We start from the raw sequence: 14,301 nt of genomic DNA, 5'->3' as shown, positions 1-14,301 counted from the left end.
TGATGCCAATATAAAATAGAGATATGGGAGATAATATGTATCAATGTATTTGGAACCATGGGAAGAATAAGCAAATCTGTCTTCCATGATGTAATAAGGAAGTCAGAAGCTGCCTCAGTGTTGCAAACCAATAGAGGGCGCTCACTGGAATGTGCAAGCCTGTCTTCCCTGATGTAGTTAGGATGACAGAATTCCAGTGAAATAACCCAATAAAGGCTGCTCCCTTTCGCATAATGCTTGACCTTCCAAGAGGCCTTTATTTTGCAATGATGCTGGGATTATTACCAGGTATAGTCTCTCAATCGAGGACGGCCGTTTCGATGTACTTGCATCTCATCAGCTCAATGTAGAGAGGACTATAACCTGGTAGAGGTGAGAAGCTCGATGTAGAGAGGACTATAACCTGGTAGAGGTGAGACCTCAATGTATTTGGTTAATATGACTATCTGTTTGAAAGCCAGAGCATTGCGATTTTTTTCCAAATTTTCATCAAATTTCCTATTTTTTTTATAAATAAACACAAAAATATTGATTCATGTGTTCTGCTAACATGAAGTATAATACGTCATGAAAAAATAATCTCAAAATTACTTTTGTAAGTTGAAGCGGCTCAAAGTTATTGCCATATAAAATGACACGTCAGTTTTGAAAAATTTTACCTGGTCCTTAAGGCACTTTTAGGCCCAGTCCTGAAGGGGTTAATATACAAATGGTTCAGTGCTATATATAAAAATAAAACAAATGACACACAATCCAACAGATTTAAAAACTAAAGGAGAAATATATGAAAGAATCATATACTTAAAGTTCTTTGTTTCCAGGAAGCTTGGAGTAGCAATATGGCCAACATCCAGCTTTGTTAACTGACTTCCACAGATGTGACTTAGCTGTAAGATTGCATAAGATAAGATAAGATAATCCTTTAATAGTCCCACATTGGGGAAATTTCATCATGTTACAGCAGCCTAGTAATTCAGGTACAGGATAATACACAGTAATATAATACAGACGTAGGCACGCATATGCTGAGAAGGGAAGATATACTAGGAGTCCATAGCAGCTAAGGAAAAACAGAAGAGAAAGAGGAAGACCTCATGGTCATCATCATAATCATTAGTTCTCTGCGCGGAGTGACCTACGCTTGGTTTGATGTAGATTATACAGCCTGGTCATGGTTGGAAGGAAGGACCTGCGATAGCGCTCCTTCTCACACTTGGGGTGAAGCAGACGGTCACTTACAGTGCTGCCAAGTCCCATCAGGGTCCCATACATAGGGTGGGATTTGTTCTCCTGCATGGAGGTCACCACAGACAGTATCCTTCTGTCACCCATCACCTGTACTGGGTCCAAGGGGCTCCCCAGGACAGAGCTGGCCCTACTGATCAGCCTGTCAAGTCTATTTCTGTCCCTAGTTGATATACTGCTCCCCCAGCAGGCCACACCGAAAAAGATGGCTGAAGCAACCACAGAGTTGAAGAAGGCCCTAAGAAGTGTCCCCTGGACTCCGAAGGCCCTCAGCCTCCTGAGCAGGTAGAGTCTGCTGTGGTCCTTTCTGTGCAGCGCCTCCAGGTTATCAGCCCAGTCTAGTTTATTGTTGAGGATCACGCCCAGATACTTATAGGTCCTGACTATCTCAATACATGTTCCTTAGATCTCCCCTGGGGTCGGAGCACCTCTCCATTTACTAAAGTCCACCACCATCACCATAGTCTCTTAAAGGGGTTGTCCCATCTCAAGGATCCTATCTATACTGCTAGTTTATGTGGATTTGAGACTTTTCCTAAATACATTGCTTAAAGGGGTATTCCCACCTCACATACTCAGCAGTCTTCACTCTTGTAAAATCTTCTTTCTTCCTGGTTTCTTACATCATTTGGTGGGCGGGGTTTCACAGGCAACCTGCCGTTTAGCTCCACCTCCAAATTTGCGTGTAGCTCCGCCCACCCACATTGGACTATGAAGTACAGGCAGCAGCAACTCCATTCTGTGTTACATACAGAGACTGTCTGTCTCTGCCATAATGAACACAACTGAATTAGCTAGCCTGATAACTGGGAGAACAGAAGAAATGAAAGCAGCTCCTCTCCTCTATCTGAGTGCAGGACCTAGGTCACATGGTGTAGACACAGGATTAGCTAGATACACAGGCTCGTTCCCAGCACTTAGCCCCTCCTCCCTCCCCCCTGAGAGCAGCAGATACATCATTTGACTCAGGAGCAGCTAGGTCAGGGCTGTGGCCACAAAGAATTGAATAAAGTAAGATGGTGGACAAACAAAGCAGTTTTGCTGAAGCAGTGTATTTAGGAAAAGTCTTACATCCACATTAACAAGCAGTATAGATAGGATCCTTGTGATGGGACAACCCCTTTAAGCAAAACTGCTTTGCTTGGCCGCTATCTAAGATTCTTCACTTCATTGTTTACACTGTGTTTCCATAACCTTGGACCTGGGGACGATCTTATCTCTCCGCCCAGGACAAGTGACATAGCTCCCTGCTGTCAGATAGGGGAGGAGGAGCTGAGTGCTCGGTGCTTGTATTTCTGAGCTTGTATTTCTGTTTATCTCCGGCTCTTCCAGTTATCAGTCGGCTAATTGAATTTTGCTGATAAGGGCTAGGAGTCCATTAAACACAGACCTAAAAGTGAGTATATTGCAAAAAGACTCTTGATCCTGTAGCATGTAAGTTTGGGATTCTCATCACCTAACAAATCCTAGTCTGCTACATCAGCTTCATATTGTGCATCTTCCAGTGATACTGTGCTAATTTATTTACAACCATCCCTCATTACTGGCTGCAAACATGTACTGCTATGAAGAGAGATGGGAGAGCTGACTTTGTCTGTGAGATACCAAGTGAAACCCCGCCCACCAATTTACCGAGAAAACCAGGAAGTGAACAGAGCACACAGCCTGCTAGTTGGTGAACATTCGAGTTGGGAATACCCCTTTAAGGCTTGTGTTTAGGCACACCTCCGTGCCAGGGTTACCCTTCTTCCTCTTATTACTTGAAGTGGGAAATCAACAAGTCATTTTCTCTCGGAAAATATGAATGTTCTGTCTTTGCCTTGTAGAGTTGTTTTGTGTAAGATTGTCACAACACCCTTCTTTTCTCTGCATGCCTGACCAAGAGGATATAAAACAATAAAAACAGACAATCTGGACCTGCACAGGCAGGAAAGAGAGCATCAAACTTCTAACCTTCCCCTTTGTATGCATTTGAGGTGGATTTATACATAATGTGTACACATGTGTACACATGTGTGTGTGTGTGTGTACAAATATATATATATATATATATATATATATATATATATATATATATATATATATATATATATTATATGGTTCAGTGCAAAAATAATTTTTAATATAATGTATAGTACCCATAACATAACAATTTTATTAACCAGTTTAAGTAAAATCCACAGGGGATGCTGTGCTGTCCTAAAAAGGCTGAACTTGAAAATGTCAATTTAAATCTACTATGAATACGTATAAAGAAAATTCATTACTTTAGGGAACAAGTATAACCATCTTAAATTAATACCCTAGGGCTTACAACTGGGGTTGAAAGAGCAATTAACCACTGTTTTCCAAACTAAGCCAAACAAATTAAATTTGAGCATGGCTCCAGCTTCAGCTGGATGAGCACTTAAAGCCTATGGCTTACAACAATAGTTGAAAGGGCAATAAACTGGATGAACATAGAATTGGTCCAAGCTAAGCTAAACAAAGCACAAGGCTCCAGGGCAGATTAATTTACACATTCAGGCCAGGGTCCCAGGAATCGGAAATGCTGCAGGAAAAATCGCAGCGTTTCACAGTAACTCTTGCAAATTCCATGCCCACCTTGCGGTAAAAACCACAGTGTGGACACTTCACGATTTTCAAAACCAGCGCCGTTTTGGAAATCACAGCATGTCAATTATATCTATGTAAAAACTCCGGTAGTTTCGCCATATATATAATTGTAACAGTAAGTCTGTGGAGGTAAACTCTGCGAACTTTCTGTTTAAAGCACTGCAGGAAGTACCGTGATGCGATGCTGCCACGGATTTTCCTGCAGCACTTTATAACTGCAGGTTGTCCCATGGTGCCTTAGCCTAAAGAACTCAATCCAGTCATTGCTCTATCCCTATTTTTAACTTTTAGGGACTCTCTGGTGACTGGTATAAAAGGCAAATGTGGTCCCTATTTTCAAAAAAGAATTTACAGACCAGGTAATTACCGACCAGTAAGCTTTACATCCATTGTGGAGAAACAGTTTGAGGTGCTCTTCAGGGACTATATGAACTAGTATGTGATGGTACATAATGGTATATATTATTATAATATTATTATTATAATATATATATATATATATATATATATATATATATATATATATAATATTTAGAGATGAGCGAGTAGTATTCGATCGAGTAGGTAGTCGATTGAATACTACGGTATTTGAAATATTTGTACTCGATCGAATACTAGTAGCTATTCGCAGTGAATATTCGATTCAGAGCCAGCGTTGATTGGCCGAATGCTATACAGTGTATTTCCTCTGAAACGAGCATTTTTTCCCATTTTTTCCCAACTATAATGAGATTCGATATTCGATCAAGTAGTCGAATATTGAAGCTCTACTCGAAACTAATATCGAATCTCGAATATTTCACTGTTTGCTCATCTCTAATAATATTATAATATTACTAAGGACAGAAGTTGTCATAGAAACCTGAAAAAGTGGAACAAGTATAAATATACTACTAATATAAAAAAAATCCATAAAATAATGATATAAATTTCGTATTTATTAATTACAAAGATGTAAATAAGAACACATATAATGACAAAAATGGGGGGGGCAGTCACATGGCCCAGAAAACTACCACATATATAGGTATATAGCATAGTTCCTCAAGGCAAAAAAGGCTGTTAATTACAAAGCCATATGTAGCTCCATGAGCATACATAAACTAACATTATAGGAAGCAATGCTCCCCAACACTTACCAGATACACAAGTACCAAGACTAGATTATGCAAAGCTGAAACTATACTGGCTCTATTATGTTTAGTAGGAGTTTTTTTTTTCTTTCTTTTTTTTAAATGTAGATTGTGAGCCTCATATAGCGCTCACAATGTACATTTTTCCCTATCAATATGTCTTTGGAGTATGGGAAGAAATCCTTGCAAATAAGGAGAGAATATACAATCTCTTTGCAAGGAGGTTTTATCTTATTCAAAGTTTCAAAAGTATTTTCTTTCCCTGCTTACTGTGTGGTATATGGAAACATAGCTGTATAGTAGTTCAGTATATACAGTCCTATGAAAAAGTTTGGGCACCCCTATTAATCTTAATCATTTTTAGTTCTAAATATTTTGGTGTTTGCAACAGCCATTTCAGTTTGATATATCTAATAACTGATGGACACAGTAATATTTCAGGATTGAAATGAGGTTTATTGTACTAACAGAAAATGTGCAATATGCATTAAACCAAAATTTGACCGGTGCAAAAGTATGGGCACCTCAACAGAAAAGTGACATTAATATTTAGTACATCCTCCTTTTGCAAAGATAACATCCTCTAGTCGCTTCCTGTAGCTTTTAATCAGTTCCTGGATCCTGGATGAAGGTATTTTGGACCATTCCTCTTTACAAAACAATACAAGTTCAGTTAAGTTTGATGGTCGCCGAGCATGGACAGTCCGCTCTCAAATGATCTGAAAACAAAGATTGTTCAACATAGTTGTTCAGGGGAAAGATACAAAAAGTTGTCTCAGAGATTTAACCTGTCAGTTTCCACTGTGAGGAACATAGTAAGGTAATGGAAGACCACAGGGACAGTTCTTGTTAAGCCCAGAAGTGGCAGGACAAGAAAAATATCAGAAAGGCACAGAAGAAGAATGGTGAGAACAGTCAAGGACAACCCACAGATCACCTCGAAAGAGCAGCAGCATCATCTTGCTGCTAATGGTGTCACTGTGCATCGGTCAACAATACAGTGCACTTTGCACAAGGAGAAGCTGTATGGGAGAGTGATGAGAAAGAAGCCGTTTCTGCAAGCACGCCACAAACAGAGTCGCCTGAGGTATGCAAAAGCACATTTGGACAAGGCAGCTTAATTTTGGAAGAAGGTCCTGTGGACTGATGAAACAAAGATTGAGTTGTTTGGTCATACAAAAAGGCGTTATGCATGGCGTCCAAAAAAAACAGCATTCCAAGAAAAACACTTGCTACCCACTGTAAAATTTGGTGGAGGTTCCATCATGCTTTGGGGCTGTTTGGCCAATGCCGGCACCGGGAATCTTGTTAAAGTTGAGGGTCACAGCAGATTCTTGAGAATAATGTTCAAGAATCAGTGACGAAGTTGAAGTTATGCCGGGGATGGATATTTCAGCAAGACAATAATCCAAAACACCGCTCCAAATCGACTCAGGCATTCATGCAGAGGAACAATTACAATGTTCTGGAATGGCCATCCCAGTCCACAGACCTGAATATCATTGAACATCTGTGGGATGATTTGAAGCGGGCTCGGCGACCATCATGCTCGGCGACCATCAAACTTAACTGAACTTGAATTGTTTTGTAAAGAGCAATGGTCCAAAATACCTTCATCCAGGATCCAGGAACTGATTAAAAGCTACAGGAAGCGGCTAGAGGCTGTTATCTTTGCAAAAGGAGGATCTACTAAATATTAATGTCACTTTTCTGTTGAGGTGCCCATACTTTTGCACAGGTCAAATTTTGGTTTAATGCATATTACACATTTTCTGTTAGTACAATAAACCTCTTTTCAATCCTGAAATATTACTGTGTCCATTGGTTATTAGATATATCAAACTGAAATGGCTGTGGTAAACAACAAAATATTTAGAACTAAAAATGATTAAGATTAATAGGGGTGCCCAAACTTTTTCATAGGACTGTAATATGCATATATATTTTTAAGAATAAAATATACTGGCATATAGAGATACATTATGTAGAGAAAGTAAAATACTATAGAAGCTTGTTATGAGAAAAAAAAACGAAGAACAAAAATAATAGATGGCAACAGCATTGTGTACTCCATCTCTGGGAAACCTTATCATTATTATTTACTGCACTAAGGTGATGTCATAGTGCAGTAAATACTGATGAAGATGGCAGTTGGATGAAAGCCACTATTCATCCTTTAACCAGATGAAGGTATCTAATTCCTGATTCTCTGTTTATCCGATACAGTGTTACTACCCACAAAGGGTACAATTATTTCACTGCTTACTACACATATTAATTGTTTCAGAGATGAATAATGATATTATTTTTGGTTTACAGAGTGGGGCACGAATAAACATATCAGAAGGCTCTTGCCCAGAGAGAATTGTAACAATCACAGGACCAACAGATGCCATTTTTAAAGCATTTTCAATGATTGCACTAAAATTTGAAGAGGTGAGTAAAAAGAAAACCATTGCATGTTGAAAAAAACATTTATAAGATGATATACTCTAAAAAAGCTAATGTAAAAGTTTAAAAACTACTGTTTGACAAAAAAAAAAGTGATAGACAGGGGGACATAGCATGGCTGTGCTTGGTAATGGCTGCTTGACTCAAGTCTCTACAGCTCACTCCCTGTGATGCAACTCACAATGGAAACCTCCTTGTTTGGATCTGCCTGCAACCCACAGACTGATTTACCTATTCACTCTTGGCATCTGATGGGAAAAGTCATTGAGCAAACTTCTGCTGGTTCCAAGCCATAATTGTCAGGCCTTTCCTATCTCCTCCTGACTTGTTTTTGCTTGTGCACATGTCTGCACCATCTCCCATGTGAGGTGTCGGCAGTTTGCGGCTCCTTCATCACACTGCTGCAGAAGCTCCCAGGGCTGGAAGTTTATAAGCCTGCTGTCATCAATTTATTTTGAAATGGCTGCATTATAGAGTCACAGGCTACAATTACTGGAGAGGTGCGCTCCACTTTTCTTTTCTGCTACATCTGCCTCTTATGTTATAAGAGTCTCTTCTTTCAACTCTTCCAGTCTCTCATCTCTGAGGAAAATCTCCATTACGTGGATATTATTGCTTGCCATGGACATAAGTTATTGTCTTATTGGTATATATTGCTGATGGTATACAAAGCTAAAGTCACAGGTTCTAAAAAACTGACTGCTTCTTTCCCCTCCACCCTAACCTCTCAAACTCTCATGAGCCCACGCTGCTTTGCCTCCTCACCCGCCAACAAGCCATCCTTAGGTTCCACTTCTTCCAAAGCTTTTAATTCCCCCTATCATGTGTCTCATGAGGACTGTGCATTTCTACACCTTCTGCCCTAAGAGAGCTCGCCCAACCACCAAATTATGAGCTGAAGAAATGAAGAAGTTGCTGAATCTATTACTGAAGATAAACTAAAAGAAAAAATATATATCCTTGTACCGTGTTAGCCAGTGGATATGAAATGAAAGAAATTTTCTGAGAGAAGTCCTCAGTAGTTGATACCTTTTTTAATGGCTAACTCAAAAAGTTTTTTGATGACATATCGAGCTTTCGGGACTACTATAAAGGTCCCTTCATCAGGATGGTATAACACAATGTCTGAAGGTAGGCATATATATACACAGAGAAATGGAGTGTTAGATGCAAAATAGATGGAAAACAGAACATAAACAGTTTTAAAAAAACACATATATATCAGTTCGCAGGAAAGTTCTCTGGGTTTATGGCTTCTTTGATCAGTGACGTGGTGTCTAGTGGTTATAAAAGGCCATAAAACCCTGGGCCCTGTTTAAACCTTGTTGGAGAGTGCGAAAGGTCTTCATAAGTTTAAATTCCCATATGAGGCGATCTTTTCTGTCTCTGAAATTCCCCCTTAGTATCAGGATCTTCATATCCTGGGTCACATTATGATTTTGATTACAGAAGTGTTCTGGCACCGGGAGGTCCATTCTTTGCTCTCTAATCGTATGTCTTTGTGAGTTCATCCTCATCCTAAGTGACTGTCCTGTCTCACCTACATACAGGCCCTCAGGACACTGAAAACTATACCAGCTACCATGGGGGTCAGGAAGGTTGTGAGGGGAGAATGCTCACAAGGGGAACAGGCAGCTGGGACTGTAAGATTTAAACCGAGTCTCAAAGTGTAGAACCATACTATACTGTCTTAAATGTTGGCGGTGCCATGAACTGGGTCATGTTGCTGACCATTGTCCCTTGATGACTGAGCCCATGGACTGCAGCAGTTCTAGGCAGGTGTCCCTGTTTGCTCAACCTGCTTGTTCGGCAGAAACTGCAACTGAACCACAAATATGTACTGTGACATACAGCAGGGCATGCTGTACTGGGTACTATTTACTGGGCCGACACTTTAAGCTGATCACTGATCACTCCTCTGAGACATGGATGTGCCGCACCAAGGAGAGAAACACCAGAGTCACCAGTTGGTTTCTGACTCTACAAAATTTAATTAATTGATTAACAGATTCTTGCTGTTAATGACTCTGTAACCACCCCAAATTATTCTTTGATATCCCTACATTTGTAATCCCCTTTCATTGAACTTGTATCCGTTTTCTACTACTGTCCCTAGCTCCTGCTGATGAAATGACTGTACCTAAAATGGCTGATGGTTTTTATAGAGCTGTGACATCACAGGTCCGGCTGGCTGCTGATTAGCTGCATGCTTGGCATTGTTATATCTCCCAACTTTTGAAGAACAGAAAGACAGACAAAATGTGCAGCGTGCATAGCGCACTGCGGTAGATTTAGCTCTCCCCACATTTATGTTAGGCATAACTGTAGTAAAATTCCAGCTTCAACTGTGGTTCCAATATCCAAAAGATCCAAACATGTACGGTGCAATAAAATTTATTTAAATTTATTTATTTAAATTTTATTTCATGCCCAAATTTTAAAAAAGTCACATTTTGGCTAGGGAATCAGCATACAAAGGCTATGCGTTTCGGGACTGTGCCCCTTCCTCATGGCCACATTTATGTTGACTCTACCTATTCTCATTCATTTTTCATGTGCCCCCACACAGTATAATCCTCCTACAGTCACCCGTACATTATATGTCCCCACATTATAATATTCCCTTCTAGAGATAAGCGAACAGTAAAATGTTCAATATTCGATATTCGTTTCGAATAGCTGCTCAATATTCGACTATTCGAACGAATATCGAACCCCATTATAGTCTATGGGAGAAAATGCTTCGCTACAGAGGATCCCACCATTCGACTCAGGAGAGTCACCAAGTCCACTATTACACCCCAGGAAATGATGCCAACACCCTGGAATGTAACTGGGACAGCAGGGGAAGCATGTCTGGGGGCATCAAATACCTTTATTATGTCGGGATCCCCTGTCAGCTTGCGATCTGCCGGAGATGACTTTTTCCCATAGGAATACATTGACCAGCGTTGATTGGCCAGTTTACTGCATTCGGCCAATAAACGCTGGTTCTGCCTGAGGAGGCGGAGTCTAAAATCGGTCCACTGCAGTTTCCATTCTGGTCCGATTTTAGACTCTGCCTCCTCCAGCAGAACCAGCGTTGATTGGCCAAATGCTGTACACTAGCCAATCAACGCTGGTCAAGGTATTTCTATGGCAAGATGAAGCAGAGCTAGCCGTGCGGTTAGCTCGGCTACTCCGGACACCGGAGATGAAGCAGAGCTTAGCTCTGCTACACCCAACCATCCCTCCAACTACTCCTCCTGTCACACACACAGCTCTGCACTACTGTCAACCATCCCTCTAGTTACTCCTCCTGTCACACACATCTCTGGTGTAACAGAGCTCAGCACACACTCAGCTCTGCTACATCTCTACACTCTGTTGTAGAGATGTAGCAGAACTGAGTGTGTGCTGAGCTCTGGTACACACGAGATGTGTGTGACAGGAGGAGTAGCTGGAGGGATGGTTGGGAGTAGTGCAGAGCTGCTACACCAGAGATGTAGCAGAGCTGGCCGATGTTAGCAGTCCAATGCAGCATAGCTGAGTGTGTTAGTGTTACGGTTCTGTATGTATATATATATATATATATATATATATATATATATTTTATTTTTTTTTAAACTACAGAACCTCTTAGCTGTAGAACACTACAGCGAGGTCCACAGGCCCAATGGTGGGTGGCTGTATGTCTGAACTCAATGTGAACTACTGCGAAGACTCTGCAGCGTGAAAATCAATGTGAGCTATTGCAAGACACTGCAGCCTAACTCAATGTGAACTACTGCAAGACACTGCAGCCTGAACTAAATGTGAACTACTGCAAGACACTGCAGCCTGAACTCAATGTGAACAGTGTGTACTGTGTGACACTCCATGTGAACATAGGTGCAACTAAAACCCTGCCAGTTTAGCTCACAGTACAAGTGCAAACGGCTGCCAAGGGTTAACACTCACTCTAGGCTAGCAAACACACACACTTACCCCTGCGACAGCTAGGGGCCACCACGGAAGTTTTAGATCATTCTCCTGCACACAGCTTGTAGTCCCCTGGGGGGTTGCATGCTCCGACACACAGCTTGGAGACATCACACACCCATGCTCCGCACACAGCTTGGAGCCCCCAGGGGGGTTTGCATGCTCCGGCACACAGCTTGGAGACATCACACACCCATGCTCCCGCACACAGCTGGGAGCCATACATGAAATCAGACAGTACACATAGGCTATCTCAGAGACCATACCTGCTGCAGATCTACAAGCTGGAACAGCGTCTACCGCTCCTAGCCCTCGTGTAGATCTAACAGTTCAGGGTTTACAGGTCCTACCTAACAGCACCCAGATTGAAGCAGAGAAACCCCACACAGAGGCCTAGTCTGACAACCTGCCTGAATACTGGAGCCTATCCCTGACTACTGTCATTCATTCCGTGGACTTTGAGGAAAGTTTAGACAAAGTGTGAGCCCCCGGCGGGTGTCAGCTCACACTATTTAAAGGGAAGTCCCCGCCCAATAGGGGCGGTGGCCATGACCTCACCGCTCATGCTCAGTAGGGGGGAAATGGCACTTAGCTTGTGAGCAGCTCCAAAACGTCTGAGCATGCTCAGTAAGATGAATGGTTGGTTAGACTGACCCGCAGGTGGCGCTGTGCACTATGATAGTAACCTGCGCGACCCAATCCAAACAGTTAGTCTGCTGCATCAGACTGCTACATCTGCCAGCTCTGCTACATCGGGCCGTGCGCTCAGCTCAACTCTGTTGTAGTTGAGCTGAGTGTGCAGTATCGGATTTACCCCCTCCCCTACACCATTGTCCACTTACCTGCAGCTCCCAGCTCCTCTACTTGGTCCGGTCCTCTGTCCGGTCTTCAGAGCGCCCTACCCCCCTCTCCCCCGACTAGTATTATAGAGAAGGCGGGGCTTAGGAGAGTGTGGGCAGGTACTGGGAGGGGAGACGTGAGTGATGCCCTGCCTACTCCCTGCATCTCTACAATACTGGTCTAGGGAGGCGGGGCGCAGGGCGCTCTGAAGAGGACCCCGCCTCCGTAGACTAGTATTGTAGAGATGCAGGGAGTAGGCGGGGCTTAGTGTGTCCCCCCTCCATCTCTGTCCCCAGTATAATGTTCCCCTTCCACACATTACACCACACACACACACTCTCCTGGTACAGTAGTGAAGCTTTCCTATGATCAGCGCCTGCTCTTATCCCAGTTACATCCTTTTATCTGTTATAAGAGTGGATGGTGAACGGGGGAAAGATTGTTAATAAGTAAAATTCCCAGAGTTCCCTGCTCCTTGTCTTAATGTGTGTAGCAACCATTTTATTAAAAAATGTGATATGATGCATCAAAACGTGAGGAAATTCGGATTCTTGGCGAATTGAAGATTTCCTGAAATTCAGATCGAATTCCACCTCTGCAGAATCGATTTGCTCATCTCTCGTCGCTAACTTTCAGAAAACAGTCCCTGTTACTAGGGAAGGTCCATCTTGAGAAACTCACAAGTTCAAGATGTAATACATGAAATGAGGAATGCAGGTTTCTCTTCATCTGCATTTTTATACACTGCTTTACTACTCTATGTTCCCTACCTGTACACTGCTTAGAGAGGAGGCCACAACAGATCTCAGTGCAAGTTGACTGTAAGGGGGCGTTCACAATACCGTCGGTGTCCGACAGGTAGTGTCCGCTCCTAGTGTCTGCTCCAAATCTGTCACGGACATTAGGAGCGGACACTAGCTGTGTCCGTGACACCTGTCATGCAGGGTTCTTCTGTCCACTTGAGAAGTCGGACATCTTCACTTGCGGACAGGGAAGGACAGGCACAGAGTGCAAAAGAACGCACCCGATGCCCATTGAAAAAATTACAGGTGTCACGGACACAGCTAGTGTCCGCTCCTAATGTCCGTGACAGATTTTGAGCGGACACTAGGAGCGGACACTACCTGTCGGACACCGACGGTAGTGTGAACGCTCCCTAAGAAGTCTATCTACTTCTGGTCAGCTGCTGGTGTTATTGCTGATGAGATGTTAGTCAAATACAACAAGCAGGATTCCTTATTGTGCTCAGACCTCTATTTTTTATGCCAGGGATCTTTTTTTCCCCAAATAAATTTTTATTGAAGGATTTTATAAAAAAAACATACACAAAGGAAAAGAAATAAACAGGTAAGCAGAATAAGATTGGCAATGGAGTAACTAAGTCAAGCATGCAAAAAGAAGACAAGTTACAGAATGCTTCAAAATATGAAATACTAGCTGGTACCCGCGACTTCGTCTGCGGTGATTGTAGAAGTGGGTATATACAGGCGCGGGTAAGGTTTTCGTACTGTGTATAAGGTCTGGGATATGAAATGTAACTTTGTATCTTGTTTTTGCTGTAATTCAGAGAATACGTGAGGCTTTTGTGTTGAAGTTACTTTGTATTTGAGCTGCTATACGGTGTTGTGAGAAACTTTACATAGTGACTTTGGGACAGAAGTATTTGAAGTTAACCCTTTCCCGCCGATGGCATTTTTGTGATTTTGGTTTTTAGTTTTTGACTCCCCTCCTTCTAAACCCCATAACTTTTTTATTTCTCCGCTCTCAGAGCCATATGAGGTCTTAATTTTTCTGGGACAAATTTTTCTTCATGATGCCACCATTATTTATTCTATATAATGTACTGGAAAGCAGGGAAAAATTCAGAATGGGGTGGATTTGAAGAAAAAATGCATTTCTGCGACTTTCTTACGGGCTTTGGTTTTACGGCGTTCACTGTGCAACCAAAATGACATGTCCCCTGTATTCTGTGTTTCGTTACGATTCCGGGGATACCAAATTTATATGGTTTTATTTACATTTTGACCCCTTAAAAAAATCCAAAACTATGTTAAAA

The 14,301-nt window shown here is 42.0% G+C and overlaps 1 protein-coding gene across 2 annotated transcripts in view; it reads left to right on the top strand.

The window, feature by feature from the left end:
* LOC142200577 (poly(rC)-binding protein 3-like) overlaps nt 1-14,301 on the top strand; it is a 411,290-nt gene that overhangs the window by 192,592 nt on the left and 204,397 nt on the right. For both annotated transcript variants that reach the window (XM_075271023.1, XM_075271022.1), the window contains one exon: nt 7,314-7,430. In XM_075271023.1, the coding sequence (XP_075127124.1) occupies nt 7,314-7,430 (117 nt within the window). The remainder of the gene's footprint in view (nt 1-7,313; nt 7,431-14,301) is intronic.

This window comes from Leptodactylus fuscus, chromosome 4, assembly GCF_031893055.1.
Source record: "Leptodactylus fuscus isolate aLepFus1 chromosome 4, aLepFus1.hap2, whole genome shotgun sequence".
Taxonomy (NCBI): Eukaryota; Metazoa; Chordata; class Amphibia; order Anura; family Leptodactylidae; genus Leptodactylus; species Leptodactylus fuscus.
This window is presented reverse-complemented; position numbering and strand designations above follow the sequence as displayed.